General features: G+C 38.9%; 1 protein-coding gene across 3 annotated transcripts in view; it reads left to right on the forward strand.

The window, feature by feature from the left end:
- plcg1 (phospholipase C gamma 1) overlaps positions 1-22846 on the forward strand; it is a 90967-nt gene that overhangs the window by 60391 nt on the left and 7730 nt on the right. For 2 of the 3 annotated variants that reach the window (XM_003225294.4, XM_008117585.3), the window contains exons 9-27: positions 3302-3403; positions 3846-3964; positions 5218-5303; positions 6623-6743; positions 6977-7145; positions 8048-8170; positions 9653-9754; positions 10363-10550; positions 12067-12267; positions 12976-13095; positions 13276-13456; positions 14023-14100; positions 14397-14500; positions 15062-15158; positions 16632-16704; positions 16989-17146; positions 19182-19278; positions 20260-20484; positions 21328-21476. In XM_003225294.4, the coding sequence (XP_003225342.1) occupies positions 3302-3403; positions 3846-3964; positions 5218-5303; positions 6623-6743; positions 6977-7145; positions 8048-8170; positions 9653-9754; positions 10363-10550; positions 12067-12267; positions 12976-13095; positions 13276-13456; positions 14023-14100; positions 14397-14500; positions 15062-15158; positions 16632-16704; positions 16989-17146; positions 19182-19278; positions 20260-20484; positions 21328-21476 (2493 nt within the window). The remainder of the gene's footprint in view (positions 1-3301; positions 3404-3845; positions 3965-5217; positions 5304-6622; positions 6744-6976; positions 7146-8047; positions 8171-9652; positions 9755-10362; positions 10551-12066; positions 12268-12975; positions 13096-13275; positions 13457-14022; positions 14101-14396; positions 14501-15061; positions 15159-16631; positions 16705-16988; positions 17147-19181; positions 19279-20259; positions 20485-21327; positions 21477-22846) is intronic. The other variant, XM_008117586.3, reaches the window with a different exon arrangement.

The following is a 22846-nucleotide window of genomic DNA, read 5'->3' on the forward strand; positions in this document are numbered from 1 at the left end:
TCAAGACCGTGCAGCTCATTACCAGGAGCTATTGGTGGCCAAAGATGCGGCAAGACATTCTGCGCTTTTGTGACAGCTGCGCCGTTTGCCAGCAGAGTAAGACGCCTGTTGGGCGCCCTAGAGGGTTGTTGTCGTCTTTACCTGTTCCGGACAGGCCATGGCAAATCATTTCCATGGATTTCATTTCAGATTTGCCTAAGTCTGGGGGTTATACTTGTATTTGGGTGGTGGTGGATTTATTTAGTAAACTGGCTCATTTTATTCCTTGTTCAACCATTCCGGCGGCCCCTACGTTGGCCTTACTATTTACTAAGCACATCTATCGTTTGCACGGAGCACCCGAGGTGATTATTTCAGATAGGGCTCCGCAATTTGTGTCACGCTTTTGGAAACATTTCCATGAGTGTTTGGGGACTAAGTTAAACGTTTCTTCAGCTTTCCATCCGCAAACGGATGGACAGTCGGAACGGGTTAATGGGCTCTTAGAGCAATATCTGCGTTGTTTTTGTTTAGACCAACCCACGGCTTGGGTGAAGTGGCTACCGGTGGCGGAATTTGCTTACAACAATGCGGTGCACACATCTAGTCAGCATACGCCGTTTGAGCTAACTTATGGTTTTCACCCACGGGGAGGTGTGGCGCCGTCGACCAATGTGGTCTCTTCGGACCCTGTGTACCGCTCTACGGAAATGGCTGCATTGCATGATGTTGCCCGTCGCTTACTGCTGGAAGCTAAGGCAACGCAGAAGACTCAGGCTGACCGCCACAGGCAGGCAGGGGAGGAGTTGGAAGAAGGGGATTTGGTGTGGTTATCTTCCAAACATATTAAACAGGCTGGGGGAAAGTTTGCGCCTCGGTATTTGGGTCCCTTTCCTATCGTTAAAAAGATTTCTTCCGTTGCGTTTCGTTTGCGTTTACCGTCTAGTTTAAAGGTCCATCCAGTCTTTCATCGTTCACTGTTGAAACTTGATACCTCTAGTCGTCGTGGTGCTATAGCGGAGGGTATCACTGCCACTTCTCCGCCATCGGGGGAGGAGGCCTTTGTGAGAGGGGATAGTGTTATGATTGAGCCTCATGGCTCTGTTACTGACAGACGTGGGCGTAAGACTCCTCGGGAGTCAGATACTCTCGAGGAGCGAGAGAGAAAAAGACTGCGAGACATATTTGCAGCACCATCTGACGAAGAATCTTTCGAAGGGTTTACGGAGAGAATGGAGGAGGGGCTGGTTAGCTCAGAGGAGGATGAGATGGATTGGACTCGGGTAAGGGAGGAATTGGGTGCCACTGGCCATGATGGGACAGAAGATGAATGGGGACCTTCAGGATTAGACCCATGGCTTAGCTGGAGGGATGGGACGGGATCCACAGCTGGAGATGCTGTTGGGCGTAGTCAGAGGTGTTCCAGCTCTGACGAGGAAAGTGATGAGGAAACGCCCGGGTTAAGGAGGACAGCTGACAGTGATGAAGATTTGTAACTGGCATAAAATGGGGCTTGGGAGCAATTGCAAATTGCGTCGGGCAAGGTAATCTGGGCAAACGCTTGGGATCCGTGTGTGTGTGGGACGCTTCCCTGAAGACTTGTGTGCTTTCCTGTGCTGAGACGTAAGTTGATTGGAATCCAAGGTCAGACGGCGGGAGGGATTGTGTGGGCATTTGTTTGTGCAAACCTGTGCTTACTCTTATTAGCTTGACCTTCCGTCGTCTTTCTGACGGACGCCATCTCCTGCTTTGAGAACCCGGACTGAACTGACCACGGCTTGTCTTCCCCCCTTCTTGGACTTGGAAAAACTACAAACGTCTGCTTCTGGCTTTGATCTACGGAACGGAACTGGTCTACTCTACTTCTGCAATCCTTGGCTGAATTGCTCGTGTTGGAGATCCTGTCTACTGTGTGTGTGTGGGAGCGACGCAAGTTACTCTAAGCACAGTGCTGGCAGCAGAGAGGAATCTGCTGCCAATTAGTTGCATTCTTTGTATCTTTTGTTCCTTGGCTTTTGTTCTGTTAATACCTAGGCTGAAGCAAGCAGTTTGTTTTTACCCGGATTAAACTCCGGTTTAATCCGGTTTATCTTTTGAACATTTACTTTTGTCCCTTTTTGCTACTAAAGGCAAAAACTGCCTGGCCCTTGTGTTTTTACGGGCATTTTTGAGTTCTGTAATCTAATAAACTCTGTTACTTTGAATCTTGTGGCGTTCTGTCTTTGACAAATACCTTAGCTCAATATATTATGTGGCTTCTTTTAATTGCAGTTTAGGGCACTATCATTCATGATTTATTCTTAATGTGAACTTGATGCCAATGCGAGAAAAGGAACATTTGATAAAGATCAGCTTAGAAATGTTGTACTAAATAAATACATTGTTTTCCTGTGAGTACATTAACCTGAATAGCTGATATTATAGAAAGGCTCCTCAAACAGCATTCTTAGGGAAAGTAAAATTTCATGTTCCATTTCACAGCAGGTGATGTACACCATTATACCCAATGAGAAATACAGGTATATAAGTTTGGTGAATGGTTAGAGTTGGCAAAGGATTACTTGTGGGGACCACAGCTCCATTGCCATTCTGGTCAAAGGGTCTAGAACAGTGGTTCTCAACTTGGGGTCCTCAGGTGTTTTTGTCCTTCAACTCCAGAAATCCTAACAGCTAGTAAACTGGCTAGGATTTCTGGGAGTTGTAAGCCAAAAACATCTGGGGACCCCAAGTTGAGAACTACTAGGCTAGGAAATGGTAGTCAAAAAACTAACTTTTCTCTTCTACAGGACTAGGACACTATTCTCTAAAGTGATCTTTTGTTCTATTATATATTTGTTGCAATTTCAATTATAATTGAAATATAGAAATGTTTTGCATGAACGGAGAATACAATTTTCTGTAACACAGTAAATAAAACTATGAACTGGACAGTGTCTGGTTAAAATATCACCTTGACCAGAAACCCTTTGGCAGCTTTTGACGATTCACTGTTTTTACATATTCATCGCATTGATGTTATATGCATTCTTGAAGAAACATAATATCTCAGGTTTTCTGATTTTAGTATCCTTAGCTAAAATATTCCTAAGTATAGGTGGCTAGACCTCATGGCTAAGAAGGAATTTGAACAAGGTCAGGGGCAATGCCATGTTTCCATTCTTAACTATCTCTAAAATGTTATGATAAAAATTCTGCAGGGTTGTTGTAAGGATAGGTGAAATAATGATTATTTACTTAAGTAAATTAATATAATACTTAGAATTCCTAAAAGTATCTTTCATCTGAATTGTCAGCTTACTTTCTGTTTCCTTGTTGCTTGCAGGAACTCTGGGCTACTAACCTTTCTTTGGTTCAAGATTTCATGTTCAACTTCCTGAAGGACCCCTTGAGGGAAATTGAAGAGCCTTATTTTTCCCTGGATGAGGTGAGACTCTCTAGACTCTAGAGTCTACTGAACAGAGTTGAAAGTGTGAAAGTACTATGGAGACAACTCGCTTGGGATGTTCCAGAATATCCTGTGTTCAGTACCAACTTACTTCCTAGTAAATTTATTGAGGATTGCAGCTCCAACATTTTGGAAATGGGTTATTTCTTGTTATGGCTGTTTTACTGTATTGTTTCATTATGTGTTTTTATTTTTGCTTTGTGCTGATGTTTTGTGGATCCTTGTGGGGTGAACAAGTGAGAGTTAGATAATATTATTTTTTGAATGATGTGTCCTATTTTAAAGTTGTAGTCCAGATATGCACTTTAAAGTGACATGTAAACATTTTCAATAAATAGAAACTAATAGACTTAAACATTTGAATCCTCTCTATTTTAATATTTTGTGTGGTTCTGTTCCTTTTTTTCTTCTCTTTGGACAGTTTCTCACTTTTCTGTTTTCCAAAGAGAATAGTATCTGGAACTCAGAGCTTAATGTTGTGCGTCCAGAGGATATGAACAACCCCCTCTCCCACTACTGGATTTCCTCTTCTCATAATACGTGAGTGAAAATTAAAAGGAGGAGTTATTTGCTAACATTTCTGGGCACCCTTATTTGTATTCTGTTTGTGAGTGCATGGCATGAATGTTGAGTAGAGGCTCCTTTTGTCATTCACAGCTGTGATCCATTAGTAGAGACAGATCAGCAAGTAAACCAATAACTCAGGACTAAATTAAAACAGCTATGGGATATGCAAAATACAACTTATTATGACAGTTTTAAAATATCTTTTGTAATAGACATCAAAAGAGTTGACCCTAGTGGTCTATTTCAACAATATTGTTCTAATTGAACAAGTTGGATTGTGAGGCTGCCAGAAGAAGGATTTAACCCTGCTACCATGCCCCAACCTCTGAAATATCCTGGTTGCAGATTTGGGGGAGATGATTTCGACTAGATCCATAATGTGGGGAGTAATTCAGCTCCTGTATCTTCTAATATCTTGTTTCGGGTATTAGATCTTCTCCTTCCCACTCTGGTTGAAAGATATCTTGGGTTTGCCTCTTTTACACAAATCATGCAGTCTCAGAGACCCCAGAGCACATGTTCCTGAACTGTGATTTCAAAGGGAATATAGTACATAGAGCATAGAGTGTATAGATAATGTGTAAGATTGTTTATGATATTATCTAATTCTCTAATTACTGTTAGTAGTAATAATTTTATTATTACCACCACCACTACTACAGGCTACATGTGGAGCAACCATTATACCAAAACACTCCCAAATCCAAAATTGTCTACATGGGTGGTTAATTAATGACACCTTCTGGTGGTTCAGTATACACAAACTTAGTTTTGTGCACAAAATTATTTAAAATATTATATAAAATGCCTTCAGACTATTTGTATAAGGTGTACATGAAACATAAATGAATTTCTTATTAAGACTTGAGTCCCTTCTCTAAGATATCCCAAATATCTCTTATCCGAAGCATGTTGAACAATGGATACTCAACTTGTATTACGGAAATAATATTCATGTTTTCCCCTGGTTAGTATCCAAGCTAGCTGTGCATTCTCCCAGCAATGCACAATAAATCAATATTTTGGACTCCTGTAATAGCATAAACATAACTTTGTTCCAAATCACTGAGCTGTACAGCAAGCATAAAAGATTTCTAGGAATTGCCAATTGCATTGGATACATTAGTATATAGCACCATGTTTATATGCATATTTATTGCTGCCTCTCTGTTCCTCATGTATGGTGTGTGTGTGAGTGTGTAATTTTTCCCTCCTCTTCATGATAGGTACCTTACTGGAGATCAGTTCTCAAGTGAGTCCTCATTGGAAGCTTATGCTCGTTGCTTGCGCATGGGATGCCGCTGTATTGAGCGTGAGTTCCATCTTTTTCCTTCTCCCCTATGCCAAAACTGAGAAACTGTAAATCTTATTTTTGCATCTGGATGTAATTTCACTTTAGGATGAAAGGAGGTCACATATTAGTTGTGAAAGTATTTTGTCGAAATAGCTGTTCCTAAAACATTGACTACACTTTTTGGAGATGCAGTTATTTGAGCATATGACTCAGACTTTGGAAGATCATGGTTTGAATCCCCACTTCACCTTGGAAACCCAAGTCACATTCTCTCGGCCTCAAAGGAGGGCAATGACAACCCCTTCTTGTAAAAAAAAGTGATAGGGTCACTCAAAGTCAGAAAAAACTTGAAGACACTCAGCAGTGACAAGAAGCCTTTCCCAGCCTGGTGTTCTCTTGATCTTTTGAGCCACAGCTACCACCTTTCAGTCCTTTATGGTAAATTGTCAGGAATAATGGGAGTTTCAGTTCAAATACCTATATGATACCAATTTGGAAAAGGTTGGGATACTGGACTAGATGGGTCATACCACTGTGTAGGCCTAGGTGAAAATTCGGAAACTTTCTGAAAAGGCTATGAATCTTGATTCCATTAATTGCTGCAAGTTACTAAATTTGAAATGGAAACTAATTTTTCAGTGGCATGGTAGGTAAAAGGTAATATTAATATTACCAGTAATATTATCACTTATCTAGTCTAGTTATCTTTACAACACTGCTTTAATAAATGGTGGGGGGACTAGATACATTTAGAGCAGTGGTTCTCAACTTGTGGATCCCCAGATGTTTTGGCCTTCAAATCCCAGAAATCCTAACAGTTGGTAAACTGGCTGGGATTTCTGGGAGTTGTAGGCCAAAACACCTAGGGACCCACAGATTGAGAACCACTGATTTAGAGGGATTTAAGGAAATGATTTTGGACTTAGAACAAATTTTGGTTTTGTTAGGACAAATCCATATTGTTTTTAATTTCATAAATCCAGAAGTGGGTTACAGACTTGCAACATTAAAATCTACAATATAAAATAAAATCAAGTGAGAAAAGAATGAAAATATTTTTTAAGACAGTGAACCAAGTATGAAAATAAAATACAGAAAGTATGTGGATAAGCAACTCTGTCATGGATGGCACAAATATCCTACTTCAGAATAAGAATAAGAAGAGAACCACATCAGAGAACATAGCTCTAACTCAAACAGCTTCCTGTGATTGCCTCTACATTCCTTATCTACTGGTGACTTTCTGGATTTTTAGGCATTGCCTGTAGAACATTAATGCCCTTTACTTTGAGTATTGGTGAGTTTAAAGGTTTAAAAATTCACTTCTTCTTTTTTAGTTGATTGCTGGGATGGACCTGATGGGATGCCAGTCATTTATCATGGGCACACATTAACAACCAAAATCAAGTTTTCCGATGTTCTGGCTACCATCAAGGAACATGCCTTTGTAACCTCTGAGTAAGTGCAACAAATACTAAAACACACTTTTCTTCAGATGTATATACCTTACTCTTTCTTAGATGTTTGAATTCTAAGGATCTGTTACATGTGACCAGTTGGTTGGTTTGAGGTAGCTGGACAAAAAATATCAGAACTATGAGCAACAAGTGAAATCCTTACAACTAAGGATGTGCAGTACTCCTTATTTTTTCCTTTATGACAACCATTTGCTGATTTTGTTCTTTCCTCAGATACCCTGTTATCCTGTCCATTGAAGATCACTGCAGCATTGCACAGCAGAGGAATATGGCTCAAAACTTTAAGAAGGTCTTTGGAGACATGCTACTAACCAAGCCAGTCGATATATCTGCTGATGGGTTACCATCTCCAAATCAGCTAAAGAGGAAGATTCTTATAAAGGCAAGACCCATTTGCTGCTTTTGGTTGTGGGATGATAATTAGAACTTAAAAATGAAGGTCTGCAAAGTTTTTAATGTTTCATTTTTGACTCCTCTAATTTTACTGCGTTACTTGGAACAAGTTGGTCAATATAACTAAGCTACTAATAGCAAACTTGCTTTAGACATCTTACCATCCCTATATGCCCACAAAGGTTCTGTATACATGCCTACTAAAACAACTTCCTTGCATATTAAATACCTGGTTATTAAGAAAATAAGTATTTTATGTTATCTATATCTATCTGTATAAGGGCAAAATAATACAGAGAATACAAAATCCCAGTTACTATATTGCAAAGCAGCTGACTCAGGGTTTTTATGAAGGATGTTCTTACAGGCTCCTTGGCATGTTTTTTGTTACTGACCCGTTGAAGAAAGGTCATAGTTTCAACATTGAATAGGCAGTTAACAAAACTTTAAACATTGTTGAAGAGATCTCTATAGTGCTCTTGTTTTGATTATTCATAAATATACATTATTCAACAATTTAAGATTAGCAGTAGCAGTCTCTTACTTGTTCCACAATTTTGATAATTTCAGAATGACTAAAGATGTTTCCTTTCATCTTAGCAAGGCCTTCTAAATTCACCTGCAAATTTTCTGTAGCCTGGATTTAACAAGGAAATATTCTGATATATCTTTAAGAGTATCAAGTTGTTGTATCCCTTCAAATGTCATGTGCAGTGTTGCCATTGAATTCCTTATGGGTCCTTAAGACAGGTGTTTTGGTGTCAATTTCCAGCCAAAGTAGTACAGGTTTATGAGAAATTGGATGTTAAGGGTATTAGAAATAGCTTAGAGATGTTTCTCACTAGTCTGGATCTTTTTCAGGGAAAATAACTTGCTTACCGTTCATTGCAGCACAAGAAATTGGCTGAAGGCAGTGCTTACGAAGAAGTGCCATCATCCGCTGTGTATTCAGAGAATGATATCAGCAACTCAATAAAGAATGGAATTCTTTACCTGGAAGATCCAATCAATCACGTGGGTCCTTTTGCACTTCTCCTTTATTGCAGTTTCATGTTGAGATGGTATAAATTCCTTTTTGCCTTATCGCACAAAAAAAAATCCCTCACTTTTCCCTTCTTTCACCTTTTTTTGCTGCATATGGCATTCCAGACTCTCCTGTAATATTACGTTCTACTGCTTTGCATGGGGAGAGATGGAGACAGGAAAACCACCTGTCAAATGAACTAAGGAATGGGCAGTCTCTGAGACACTGAGAGCCACACACACTCTGGCAGCACTCCCACCTATGAATTCTTTTTTCAAAAAGTATATTTGGTTTAGAATACAACCGTAAGGTCCCCTAACGGAATCGGTGCACAATTATTACATTCCCCACCTCCAAATGGGCTGTTTTAGACTTGGGGAAGATCTTTTTTAAACAGGGAATAACCTAATAGTCAACTTCTGTCTCAGTTCTTCTGTCAATTTTTTTTGCAACCCCTCATGTACCTTTTCCATTCCTGATTTAAATGTAGTGTGCCGTTTACAGGATGGTATAATAAAACTGTCGTGAAAATGATGATAGAAAGTGTTGTGCTAGTGCAGTAGTTCTTAACCTGGGGTTCCCAGATGTTTTTGGCCTACAACTCCCAGTAATCCCAGCCAGTTTATCAGATGTTAGGATTTCTGGGAGTTGAAGGACAAAAACATCTGGGGACCCCAGTTTGAGAACCACTGTGCTAGTGACTTTGGTGAAAAGCATGTATGTTAACAGAAAATGGTATCCACCTACGTAAAATGAATTCTGCATTAAATGATCACAATGTTTTCCCATTGTAGTGACTAGAGAAAAAAATATTTTGTATCCCAATAAGGGATGGTATTCCTGTTTTATAAAAGATCACAGTTTCTGCATTTTGAAAAATGTAGTGTTTTAGTTTTCATTAGATGCATATTGATGCAGATAAACACATACATGTACACAGAATAGCTTTATAAAGTTATTATTTTGGATTACAGCTCCCAAATGCTAGTGGGAGCCACAGTTGAGCAAATAACTACCAAATATTCTAGAAGTCTGTCCTGAGGCCAAGTGCTAACAAAGGTGGAAGTTATTTGAAGACCAAGGAGGCTTATAATTAGCTGACTCAGGGTTTTTATGAAGGATGTTCTTAGAAGCTCTGTGGCATGTAAACATAGTATCTCAGTGTCTTTAATACCTTTCGCTTCACCAGTTTTACATGATTTAGGACAGGGACTGAAAAACTTCTTAGTAGCATGTTTTCTTGCTAACAAGATAATTTTGAAAGCTCTAATTATCAGTCTTAGTACCAACATAAACTTTTTCATGCCTACTTTTCCAGTTCTTTCCACTGCTGTCTCAGCAGCTGATCCATGACCACCTTGTTTCCTTTTTTATATTAAACAGTAATTTCTAATCTTGATAGACAAGGTTTGAAAATACTTTAATCTTGAGAGGTTTGCTCTAGGATAAACATGCAGTATATCTTTCTACAGGACTGGAACCCCCATTACTTTGTCCTCACCAGCAGCAAAATATATTATTCTGAAGAGACAACCAATGATTTGGGAAATGAGGAGGAAGAAGAACAAAAGGAGGTATGTAAAAACATTTTTTGTACTGACCATCTTCAGTTCTCAGACACTGAAGAAAGGAAATCTGGAAGGAACCTCAAGGAATCTTGGTAACTTTCTCATATCAATGAGGAAGTTCTTATTGCTATCTAAGAAGTCATTTCTACTCTTAGGTGGAACGTCTCAAGAGAAGAAATTCAGATTCTATCTAGACTCCCCTATGAAGTAGAATTGCAACTGCCAGATTAGCATAATACAGTTAACAAAGTAGATATTTTCTTAGGCATTATTTCTTTAAACAGAAAATTTGGTACCAGAGGCAGAAATAATAGGAAAAGTGTTTTGATAAGTTCCTGCATCACAAAAAAGTAGAGCAGTTTCACATGTTTCAGTAAATGTTTATGACATGATGTAATAGCATCATTTTTTTTAATATTCTCCTGCCATCTTGAATTCTGGGTTTGAGTTTTTGAAACCAGTGATTTATTTTTAAAAAACTGGGAGTAGGAAATAGAATATCCAAGGCAATGTCATTGATGCTATCCTTTCACAGAAAGTCAGTCCTCTACACCAGAAAACTAAGCTGGGGGCCTAACTGCTTATTTTTATTATTAATCTTGTTTCTGTACTAGGTTAACAACAGCACTGAACTGCATTCTACTGAGAAATGGTTCCATGGCAAACTAGGAGCAGGACGTGATGGGCGCCATATAGCCGAAAGGCTGTTAACAGAGTACTGCATAGAAACAGGAGCACCTGATGGTTCTTTCTTGGTGCGAGAGAGTGAGACCTTTGTGGGCGATTACACACTTTCTTTTTGGTAAGAACCCTAATACAGTGTACTGCTTCCTCAGCCAGCTCTGGAAATAACTGAATGCAAGAGTTCAGCAAGATGCACTATCCCTCATTCTGCCCATTGAAGACCCCGCACACTTAATACAAGTTAAACCTCCTTTCTCCAAGATACCAAAAACTAAAATACTTCCAAAATAGTTTACATGGGTGGTGGAGTAGTGTCAGGCTATGTGTATAAGATGTGTATGAAATATGAAACAACACGGATTTCTTATTTAGATCTGGCTCCCATTTCCAGTTATTCCAAAATCTAAAATGATCCAAAATCCAAAACACTTCTGACTTCATGCATTTTGGATAAGGGATGCCCAACTTGTACATGTTAAGAAAAAATATTGACCTGTGTATATTATTCCAATAGATGTATGCAAATAAATTTATGAAAATAATGACAAATGGCAAACAGGGAGGATGGATGTGTCCATATTCACTGATCTTTTGTTTTAGCATTATTGTAGCAGTTTCAACAATGTTTACATTACCTGGTCCCATATGTGTGGTAAATTCTAACTTTATTAACTAGAAGTATTGATTAATAAACATCTAAGAAATACACAATAGACCTGTTGAATTAATAGAATTTATACTGATCGCTGGCTAATCAAATTCCCATTGATTTAGACGTGTACTTTAGGTAAAATTAACACTTGAGTTGCTGTCTAATTAAATAGGATAATAAACATCTTGCCAAAGACAGTTACATGGAGAAGGACGTTGAAGCTTCTTACATATTTTGTTCCCTGCAATTTAGACTTGGTCACTGAGTCCCCAAGGGGAGATAGGGCAGGTTAGAAATAAATTATTATTATTATTACTATTATTATTATTATTATTATTATTATTATTATTATTATTATTATTATTATTACCGTAGAAGCACAGAAGAGTTGTCTAGACTGATCATTGAAACCTTTTCATATAATGGTCTTGGATATGTAAGCCTTTAGCAGTATTTTCCAAGACATTTTTCAGTTTTAAAGTTGGGGAGCTGAAATCCTCTGTTAGTGAACAGTCAAAAGACACTTTCTTTCTCCTCTCCACAAAACTTCAATCAGGATTTTAAATTTTCAGCTATTAATATTGTTTATTTGTGGCTGTAACTGAAACTCAGCGGATGTGTTCAATACGTTTACTTGTTGCATCCTCCTACAGAGTTTGTTTTTTTATGCTGTCAGTGGAATGTTGCTTGTGTTCTCTTTTCTTACTTGGCATCAGTCATTTTAATTCACAGCTATGCAAAGAATTTCCACATGCATTCATGTATTTCCCAGCCTGGAGAGATATAAATTATCTTAGCCAACTGTGTTCCCCATTAAGCAGGCCTTCACATGTCCCTCTGTCAATCATTGTAATTGTTGTCTGACAAATTTAATTTACAATAACTTAAAAGTTTAAGGAAAAGAAGGTATAGGCTGCAATATTGAATGAATACATAGGATCACAGAGTAAATAAGCCTTGTTCCTTCTTTCTTTGTCTGCAGGCGCAATGGGAAAGTACAGCACTGCCGGATCCATTCACGACAGGATGCCGGGAGCCCCAAATTCTTTCTCACGGATAACCTGGTGTTCAATAGCCTGTATGACCTTATCACACATTACCAGCAGGTGCCTCTTAGGTGCAATGAATTTGAGATGAGGCTGACTGAGCCTGTGCCGCAGACCAACGCTCACGAGAGCAAGGAGTAAGCTGATGGGGAGGAAGAGTCTACTACCATGTTGTACTGTTGCATTTTTGAGAATCCTAGGAGAAACATATGTTTCTAAAGATGCATTTGTGCTGGGATCAGTTGGTAATATTGTACCTTAGATGTAGAAGATTACGTGGCAATTTTAGCCCTGTTACCATATTTCATAAACTATGGGGTGAAATCGTAGTTTAAAGCAGGGTGAACTGCAGTAAGTGTAGGTCCCTCTTTCCAGGAAAACAAACATACTCCCACCTCACTACCCCTACAAGAAAAAAAAATTTGTCCCATGCCATCTCAAAGGGACATGGGTAAACCTTTTTGCCATGCTTTTAGGCCCAGAAGAGATATTTTAACTACAGAAATTTGTTTACTTCTGGTATTTAAAAAGGCCTCTCCCAGGTCTAATGTAGCCCAGTGAGACAAAACTGTGGCAGAGAGAACCTGCATGCCCTCATCCCCCCACCCCAAATGTCCCCTATTTTTTTTTGGGGGGGGGGGGGAATTGGCCCAGGGGCCTCAGAATGGTTTGGGCTGTCACATTTGTCCCCTTGGCCACACACTTCTGCGTCATCAGATCCTATCCAGTCAAGTGCTTCTTTCCTTTTGTTGCATGAAATAAATTTAGTCCTGTGTATTCACTATTGTATCAGCTACTGCTGTCTTGGCATTCACTGATACCACAATAATTGTTTTAATCCTCAGATGGTACCATGCTAATCTTACCCGGACTTTGGCAGAGCGCATGCTGATGCGGGTGCCTCGGGATGGAGCATTCCTGGTGCGCAAGAGGAGTGAACAGAACTCCTATGCGATTTCCTTTCGGTGAGTGAATCATCTCCCCTACGCAGAAGATATAACGGTGCACCAACTTCGTTGTAGAAAAGGGGAAAATAAGTGGTGTTTACCCCCTCCCACACAGCAATATTAATCTATTATCAAATGATGATATTGAAAATGACAGTTCACACTCTATAACTTTCTTTATTGGTATTTTGATTCCAGGGCAGAAGGGAAGATCAAACACTGTCGTGTACAACAGGATGGACAAACAGTCATGTTGGGCAATTCAGAATTTGATAGCCTGGTAGATTTAATAAGCTACTATGAAAAGCATCCACTGTACCGCAAAATGAAGCTTAGGTATCCCATTAATGAAGAAACTCTAGAGAAGATCGGAACAGCGGTGAGTGTTGGATAAGGCATGGGATGGATGGAGTTCAGTGCCTTCTTTCTGTTGTGTGGTTTTTCCACCTTAAGTGAAATTCCAGCATCCTGTGGAATCCTGGGGTTTATAGTTCACTGAAGTACTGTAGCTCTTTGGCAAAGGATTCTAAATACTCACCTCCTTAAACTACAAATCCTAGGATGTTGCCATTGTAGTTAAGTGCACTCATGGTCCTACAATGCTGGGAGAGGTCATCCAGGGTTTAGGAGTACGGTGCCACATATATGTGGACTTACTTAGGCGATCCCTCTTAGTTTGAGGATGATGGTCCTCCAGGTGTAGTGTCTTGGCGGTAGATGTGTAGGTGGCTGTAAGACCTATTCATGACCCGCATGTTCCGCAATGAAGACATTGGAAGGCAGTCCCGGTCAGGGACTGCATCCTTTTTTGAGCTTGCCAGCTTTTCAAGCAGTGGGGTGGCTGTCTAATTGGCATTAACTCTATTTTGATGTCCTGAGGTCTTTTCCAAAGAGACTAAGAAGTCTGTACAAATAGATTTATATTTTTTCTGCTTCATTCACCAGGAACCAGATTATGGCGCTCTCTATGAAGGACGGAACCCAGGCTTTTATGTGGAAGCCAATCCTATGCCAACCTTCAAGGTATTTTCCTCCTCACTATGTCCCTACAGTGATTACACCAATGGAGTGCTGAATTTGCAAAACAGTTAGTTGAGTCTTAGGCGGCTCCTTTTAAGGAACATACAAGCACAGCAGTATATTTATCAATCTTAATTTTAAGCTGTGTTGAGTCCCAGTTAGTAGACAGAACTCTAATATAAATCAAATAAATGAGATAACTTTTGCATGATTTTAATTTTTTTTGCCAGTTATACCCATCCCAGTTTTTACAGTGGTGACACAGGTTCTTTCTCCTATTGTGTTTTCTTTGCTTTTAGTGTGCTGTCAAAGCCTTATTCGACTACAAGGCTCAACGAGAGGATGAGCTCACCTTCACCAAAAATGCTGTGATACAGAATGTAGAAAAACAGGAGGGAGGCTGGTAAGCATTCTCAGCTCTTCAGATGTTATATTCTTTTTCCCTTACCTTTTAAAACGATCTACTATAGATCATATCTTCAAGCTAGTTGAAATAATTTTCTGATCTCCCCAATTCTATTAGGCTCATTATTCTCCTTTACTGTATCTCCTGATTCTTAGAATTGTAAAAAAAAGTATAACTTCTCATCTCACACTCTTTCCTTTCTTGTGGCTTTGCAGTTCTTTGGTATATGTTTCCTGGCTCAAGATTTGCTGTTTAATATTAAATTCAGTTGAACAGGACTATTTTACCGAGACAGAGCACTTTGGTAACAGATAATGTTTTTCTATGAATGACAGGCCAGAAGTTTTTGTACGCTTTTCTCTATTCCTTTGTATTAGAAGGCAAGATAGCAATTCCTGTCCTTCTGTTGATGTGTCCTCTCATGCATTTTTATGAGCTACTTAATATCACCAATTTATATTTTGATAGAATTTTGGTTTTCTTGCTAATGATCATATTGATTGTGTTTTGATGCATTATATGTACAACTTTGCATATGTGAGTGTTTGTTTTTTCCAGGTGGAGAGGAGACTATGGGGGCAAGAAGCAGCTCTGGTTTCCATCTAACTACGTAGAAGAAATAACTAGCCCAACTGGCCTGGAGCCGGAGAGGGAGGTGAGCATTCATTTTGGAAAGCATGGGAATAAAGAGCCTCAAAACTTTGTCTTCAGCTTCTGTGGGGACTCAGTTTGTCTTTTGTTGCTGAAGGTAAGTTCTTTTGAATAACTAAGGGGTTACCTTCTCCCATATGAACTTACCCATCCGTTAAGACCTCTCCTATAATATCTTGAATTGGATTTGGTTGGGATATGGGATAAGGTATTCCCTCAGGAACTCCTTCTTGGAAGAGCCCTGTCTTGTCTGCCCTCTGATTGCCTTCTGGTACTGCCTAAAGACTTCATTTACTTCATACAGTTCATCTGTCAGGTTGTTACATTTTCAATCTCTCTGGCAGGTTGATTTGATTCTGAAGACTGAATTTTTTGTTTATTATTAATGATTACTTTTATTTTATTGGCTCTCTTCATATTATAATATTTGCCATGGATATTTACTACAGCAAACAGAAATGACTTCAATTTCATAATCATAAACTTAGTTAAGTTTTGTGATATTTGAAAGAGGTTGACCCTGCATATACCAAGACTGTGAAATCAAGTCACAGAGTTACATGCACCTTTTTCATTTCTTCCTAGTGAGTGAAGAGCAGAGATCATTTAAAGCCCAAGAAGGTGTTTTTTTATGCTAACAAGCTATGATTTGAAGAACAGGAAGGTTTTGAATCAACAGAAGCAGTTCAAGGAACTGAGTTTGGGGTTTGCAGACTTGGAATTGTTGCATTGGGGCTGACCATTGAGAAGACATGCATAAAATTGATCAATGCTTGATTGGGAAAATATCCATATTGATAAACTTTACATGTGGCTCCTAAGAACCTTTCCAAATAGGAATTCTGGAATATGGCCATACAGCCCATACAGTCTTCAAAAATGCATCCTGTTTTAGATTGGAAAAATTCTAAATGAAATTCAATTATCTCTAATACTGTTTTTATTAAGACTGGGTAAATCTAACTGTTACACAGATTCTGTATTTTAATTTACTAATGATAGTTTGTGTTGTGTGCCTTCAAGTCATTTCTGACTTACGGCATACTTATTCCACTTTTAAAGACAAGATTTGTTCAGAGGGAGTTGTCTGTTGCTTTTCTTTGAGGCTGAGAGATTGTGACTTGTTCAAAGCTTGGTATGATAAAATCTGTGGACATTTTTGTGATATTAAGTGACAAGGCATCATAAACAAATACTTCAGTAAATTGTAAATAAAGTATTCACATTTGGTATGAGGGACTGAATGTTTTGATTTATTAGTGATTTATACACTAGGGACTGGCAAACAGGATCAGAGCTGTAAAAGAGATTATAAAAAGGCAGTGGAGGTGTGACTAAAGCATGGAAAGTTATTTTGTCATGTGTGTAATGTTATACCATTTTAATTCAGAATGCATTATATGTCCATCCAGATAGTCTCATAGGTGGGTTATACAATGTAAAGAAACACTCTAATGTGCTGTAAACTTGCTTGCAGCAACAGCTAGATGAAAACAGTCCCCTGGGAGACATGCTTGGTGGAGTCCTTGAAGTACCAGCCTGCCAGATTGGTAAGTAGGTAGAGAACCAAGAAGAGATGCACGTTTTTGATTCCACCCACACATGAGCTTGTGAGTTTTCCCATTTAGTAAGGATTAGAAATTGTTTTGCTGTGTTATGTTCCCATTTCAAATGCATCTTTGGCCTGTCAGCTTTGCTGACAGTCAGATCCAAGTGTAAATAATGGGGTTTGGATGTCCTGTGGATGTGACTGTAGGGTAAGATTCATACAACACTAATTCACTGATAATATTCATGCCAGAAAGTAACATCACTCTCCTCATTTTCTTTACAGCTATCCGTCCTGAAGGCAAGAACAACCGCATGTTTGTGTTCTCTATCAGTATGGCTTCTGGACCACGGTTGTCCCTAGATGTGGCTGCTAACTCACATGAGGAGTTGTTGGATTGGGTGAAGAAGATTCGAGAGGCAGCTCAAACTGCTGATGCTAGAGTAAGATATGCTTTTATAGAATCATAGAATTATAGAGTTGGAAGAGATCACAAGGGCCATCCAGTCCAGCCCCCTGGCATGCAGGAACACAATAAAAGCACTCTCGATAAATGGTCATATAACCTCTACTTAAAAACCTCCAGAGAAGGAGACTCCTCGGCACTCCAAGGTAGCATATTATACTGCCAAACAGTTCTTACCATCAGGAAGCTTTCTCTTCCAATACTGTAAATCAGTTTTTATCAAACTCAGCTCCTCCAGATGTTTTGAACTTCAGCTCCCAGAAATCCCAGCCAATTTACTAGCTGTTAGGAATAGTGGGAGCTGAAGTCCAAAACATCTGGAGGAACAGAGTTTTGAGAAACACGGCTTTAAATAATCAAGCATTGAGGAAACAAGTCAGAACCTATGATGATTGTTCTCTGATGATTGTATGAAGAGTTTAAATATTGTTCTAAGATTTAGACTTGAAAGGATAAATTGGTTACAAAGAGTTAGACTGGGGAGTGTTAGACTGTAATGTGTTCACCAGTATTACAGTAGTTGGATGGCACTCAAACTTACATGGTTCCATCCTAAGCAATCATGAAATTTTGATATTTAGAATTATCTCCTGGGAAGCTCTAGAGCTATAATTCAGGTGCATGTGCAGCAGAGAACTCTAGCAGAGAATTCTGAATACCTAATTCCAGATCCCCGCCAATCCCAGATGGAGTCATGAGTGTTTAAATGGTATCATAGGAATATAACAACATAGTACAGATACATTGGAACCAAGGTTCAGAGTTAAGCCCAAAGTAGATAGTTTCTAAAATGAGACATTTTTAAAACTCCAAGAACATATTTTTCTCAGCACCTTAAATGTATAGAGCCAACAACTACAAATAGGAATAGGAAATAGAATCAGTTGAACCTCACATTTCTGCTCCACCATCATCCCAACTTTCTTATAATCAGTAGATTTTTCAGGTATTGGCACCAGATTTTGCAAAATCCTATATCTCAGATGATTCTGAGAAAAATGGGCAAGGATGGTAGCAAATCCCAGAGCATAACCTTGTCTGTATTTTTAGAGCATGGATATGGTAAATTGAAAAGGGGGTTACACAGAGTAGGTAAACTATTTCTATTTTTTTTAAAAACCAAGGATCCCACCTTATCAAAACTGCAAATAAATACACAACTAGAAGATATTTTGGTAACACATTCAGGGTAATAGTAGAGTACCAAAATTCAGGTAGCATTTGGCAGCAGTGTCAAATATTTATCCCATCAAGATAACCCAGCATGGAAAATGCATGCATTCATACACATGTACATCTTCACCATCCTGGCTAGATTTAAATGAAAAGGCTGAGAGTAGTCAGTTTCTAAGTTCTATCGTACACGTTCAATAACAGACACAGAAGTCCAGGCTGTTGTGTCTCTGTTGCAAAACAAGTTAAGTGCAATCTGTAAATGAAAACTGGCATCTGTAAATTCATTGTATAAATGAAACATTTCCAGCTGCTGCTGTTTTCCCAAACTCCCTTCCTTCATGCAGTCTTTTCCATTTGGCATGGCACAGGCACAGCTGGGAACCTCCGCTAGAATATAAATAGCTTCAGAGCAGGGAGTAGAAAGGTGGATTAAGCATTCGTCTGTCTGCCACTTCCTCCCTCCCTTTACTTCAAAGCAGAAAAGCAGTAGCCAGCATTTCTAGATTGTTTGTTGAAACAGATGAACAAAAACATGTGGGTTCTCCAAACCATCATAACATTCTATTGTTCTGTTGTTACACATTTCTGATCCCTGAATATTGGGATATCCATGGCTGTACTGTGGTGTATTGCTTAATTGTGATATTCTGGGAGGTGGGAGATTGAGGTTTTAGTCCTTTCTGTGCCATGAATCTGACTGGGAGAACGAGAGCTGGTCACTCTCTCAGTGGTAACAATCTCATAAGCTTGTGGAAGTGGTGCAGGATGTAAATGTAGTGCTAACATACAAATAATTATGACAATAAATGTTGCTGCTTTCCCCCTTCCCTTGGCAGCTCTCTGAAGGGAAGATGATGGAGAGGAGGAAGAAAATAGCTCTAGAACTTTCTGAACTAGTCATTTACTGCCGTCCTGTCCCCTTTGATGAAGAGAGTAAGTGCAGATTTCATCAGGTATATTGTTAACTTTGTACAATGACGTGTAGGGCCTAAAGGCACAGATACCATCTGATATTAGACGATAAGCAGTCTTAGCTCAGGTTAGTGCTTGGATGGAAGATTGCCAACAAATACCAGAGGCTGTAGATCAGTGGTTCTTAACTTGTGGGTCCTCAGGTGTTTTGGCCTATAACTTCCAGAAATCTCAGCCAATTGTTAGGATTTCTAAGAGTTGAAGGCCAACAAAACATCTGGGGACCCACAGGTTGAGAACCACTGCTGTATATTTCACAGGAAGGAAATGGCAAACTGACCCTTTTCTTGACTGAGAAAATCCTACGAAATCTACAAGGCACCAAAAGTAAAAAAGTGATATGAAGATTAATATAAATGCTTGCACGGAAACAAACACACGCACATACAATGACCTATTGTATGGCTAGAGTTGGTTATCAAAGGAGGTAGTACAGCCTGGCAAGTTGAACCAGAAGGCTTAAGAATGCTAAACTGGACAAAATGTCATGGCTGATTCCTAAAGCACTCAGTTGAAGATTGCCATCATTTGAAAATGAACAAAAATACAAAAATAAACACAAGGCATGTCAGAAATGTGTGGACGTCATGAATGTAGATGGAAGTGCTAATCCCAGCAACCTGATATTCAGGAACTCCTTTTCAGAACTTTCTAATCTATCACTGAGATGTGAAGAGAAATATACAGAGTTGAAACATTAGGACTGAAACCTGTGGACATATTCCTGTCCTTTGTAGAATTGCACTCCATCACATTTAAGTGAATAGGAGTAATCAGTATGTACAAATTCATGTTTATTTTAAGATGTTAGAATTGTCCCTGGATGTCCTAAGTTACCAAACTGGTTACACATTATTATCTTTTCTTCAGAAGCAAGAGGTTATTTTTTTTCTCCAAACTACTCTCTGGCCCATATAATTCCCTGCCTCTTTTCTCCCATAGAAATTGGCACAGACAGGGCTTGTTACAGGGACATGTCCTCCTTCCCTGAAACCAAGGCAGAAAAGTATGTCAACAAGATCAAAGGCAAGAGATTTCTGCAGTACAACCGGTTACAGCTTTCCCGCATCTATCCAAAAGGACAGCGTCTTGACTCCTCCAACTATGACCCCCTTCCAATGTGGATCTGTGGCAGCCAGTTGGTGGCGCTCAACTTTCAGACACCAGGTGAGATCCATCTTTTCATGATAAAATCTTTATAGTATTAGTCAGTTTAATCTTTGTACACTGCCTACAACCTGTACACAAGGCTGTAGCCAAGGGGGGAGGTAGGGGTTCAAACCTCCCCCACCCCCGAAATTTTCAAGTTTTTAAAAAAAACTGGTTTACTTATGAATTTTAACTGGTTAACCAAATTCCCATGAGTGTCCACTGAAGTTTATCTGTCTTGAGTGTTCACTGATGTTTATCGATGGAGCCTGATTTTGAAATTATTTTGTGTTATGGAACTACTCTTCATGATTCGCTAAAAAAAAGTTTCAAACTTTCCTCTCTGATTTTTTTTCTGGCTATGACCCTGCCTGTACATAATGATTTGAAATCTGATTGCTCAAATGTCCAAATCTAAGAATTTTCAGTGGCAGTTAATATCTTACTATGTTGCTGGTAATGCTAATGGTCAGAATAGGTATCTTCACAGGGTGAAAAAGTATACCTTAATGCTATACCTTTCTTTTGTTGTATGCCTTATAACAGTTTCCACCTTGTGGTGAACCTAAGGCAAATTAATCATGGGGTTTTGTTGATAAGATTTATTCAGAGGAGTTTTGTCTTTGCTTTCCTCTGAGTTTGAGAGAGTGTGACATGGCCAAAGTCATCCTGTGGATGCACAGAAAAAATGTATTGAGGGTTTTATGAACTGTGTTGAGGGTTTTAAGGAACAGTTCAAAGGAAGTTCTGATTTGCAATTAGTGCATAATTCAAATATATATTTTGTTGTCCTGAATTGTATTATTAACAATCAGCTGGAACTGTTCTACATCAAAATGCATCTTCTTCCTTTTTTTGCAGACAAGCCAATGCAGATGAATCAGGCTTTGTTCATGTCTGGAGGCCGATGTGGCTTTGTGTTGCAACCAGGCAACATGCGGGATGACATCTTTGATCCCTTTGACAAGAACACTCTGCGGGGAATGGAGCCGCTTTCTGTTTCCATTGAGGTTTGTATTTATCTGAATGCCTGCTTCAATGAAAGCTTGCCTTGGCTTTGTTGCGGGTGAATGTTTCTGTCATTCCCTCCAACTAGAAGCATCAAATGATTGTCACATTACACTATGACAAGATGTCTGTAATGTGTTTTTGTCTACAAACGACCCTGTTTCACATTATGGTGTGAATCCTTACAAATTTCAGATTGCTGAAAAGCTATATAAGAATTGCATAGACTACTACATTTCTGACTTCATTTCTTTACTGCTTGGATATACAGGCAGTCCCCAAGTTACAGACGTCCGACTTACAGATGAGTCATAATTACAACAGAAAGTGAAAGAAATCTACTCTTTGGAAGAGAAATTCACTCTTGAAAGAGTAATTGTGGGGAAAAAGTGTCTCAACTGAAGCTTTATCACCAATCCTTGTTTCCACAACAAGCCACATTTTTCAAAATCCAATTATCACAGGGTTAGAAAGTGAGGTGAAATCCTCTGAACGGGTACAGACAGCAAAACAAGCACCACAGGGATGTTGACCCTTGCTTATGTATATGTATATTGGTATATATGACTGGCGTCACACTTTTTAAAGTGCTTGTTCTGACTTGCATACAAATTGAACTTAAGAATGAACCTACAGAACCAATCTTGTTTGTAACTTTGTAACTACATTGTAACTACATTGGCAGTCTTCAGAAAGAACTTGAAGACCTGGCTGTTCCAATGTGCCTTCCCAGATTAATAGGAAATCTCCAACTCCAAGTCCCATAAGCACTTTATTAGAACTAGATCGTATATCGTACTCTGCACTTGCCCTAGAAGCCTTATATATCACCTGTCACATCAGCACTTTTAATCTTGTACCCATTACTCTGGCCCGGCCCAGTTTTATTGTGTTTTAGCGTATTGTTTATTGCTTGTTGTTTATACTGTTTTAATTGTTTTTAATTTGCCTTTTGTTTTGTATTGTTATATTGGCCTTTGTAAGCCGCATCGAGTCCTTCGGGAGATGCTAGCGGGGTACAAATAAAGTTTAATAATAATAATAATAATAATAATAATAATAATAACTTGGGGACTGCCTAAACCATAATTTAGTGTTTTTGAAGGGGCAGAATTGTAGAGTCGGGATGGGTTCCAAGAGTCACCTATCAGATTCACAATATCCATCCAGCTTCTGTTTAAAAACCTCCACAAAAGGAATTACTCAGATGTTGGTATTTATTTTCCATTACACTTCATAATGTTTTCTACATGTAGATTTCTAAGATATTTACATGTACTGTTTATGAGATATATGGTATGTATGCATTGTAGAATATTGAGATGACAGTCAAAAACAATATTTTAATAATGCACATACAGATATCATAATC

This window comes from Anolis carolinensis, chromosome 4, assembly GCF_035594765.1.
Source record: "Anolis carolinensis isolate JA03-04 chromosome 4, rAnoCar3.1.pri, whole genome shotgun sequence".
NCBI classification, from domain to species: Eukaryota; Metazoa; Chordata; class Lepidosauria; order Squamata; family Dactyloidae; genus Anolis; species Anolis carolinensis.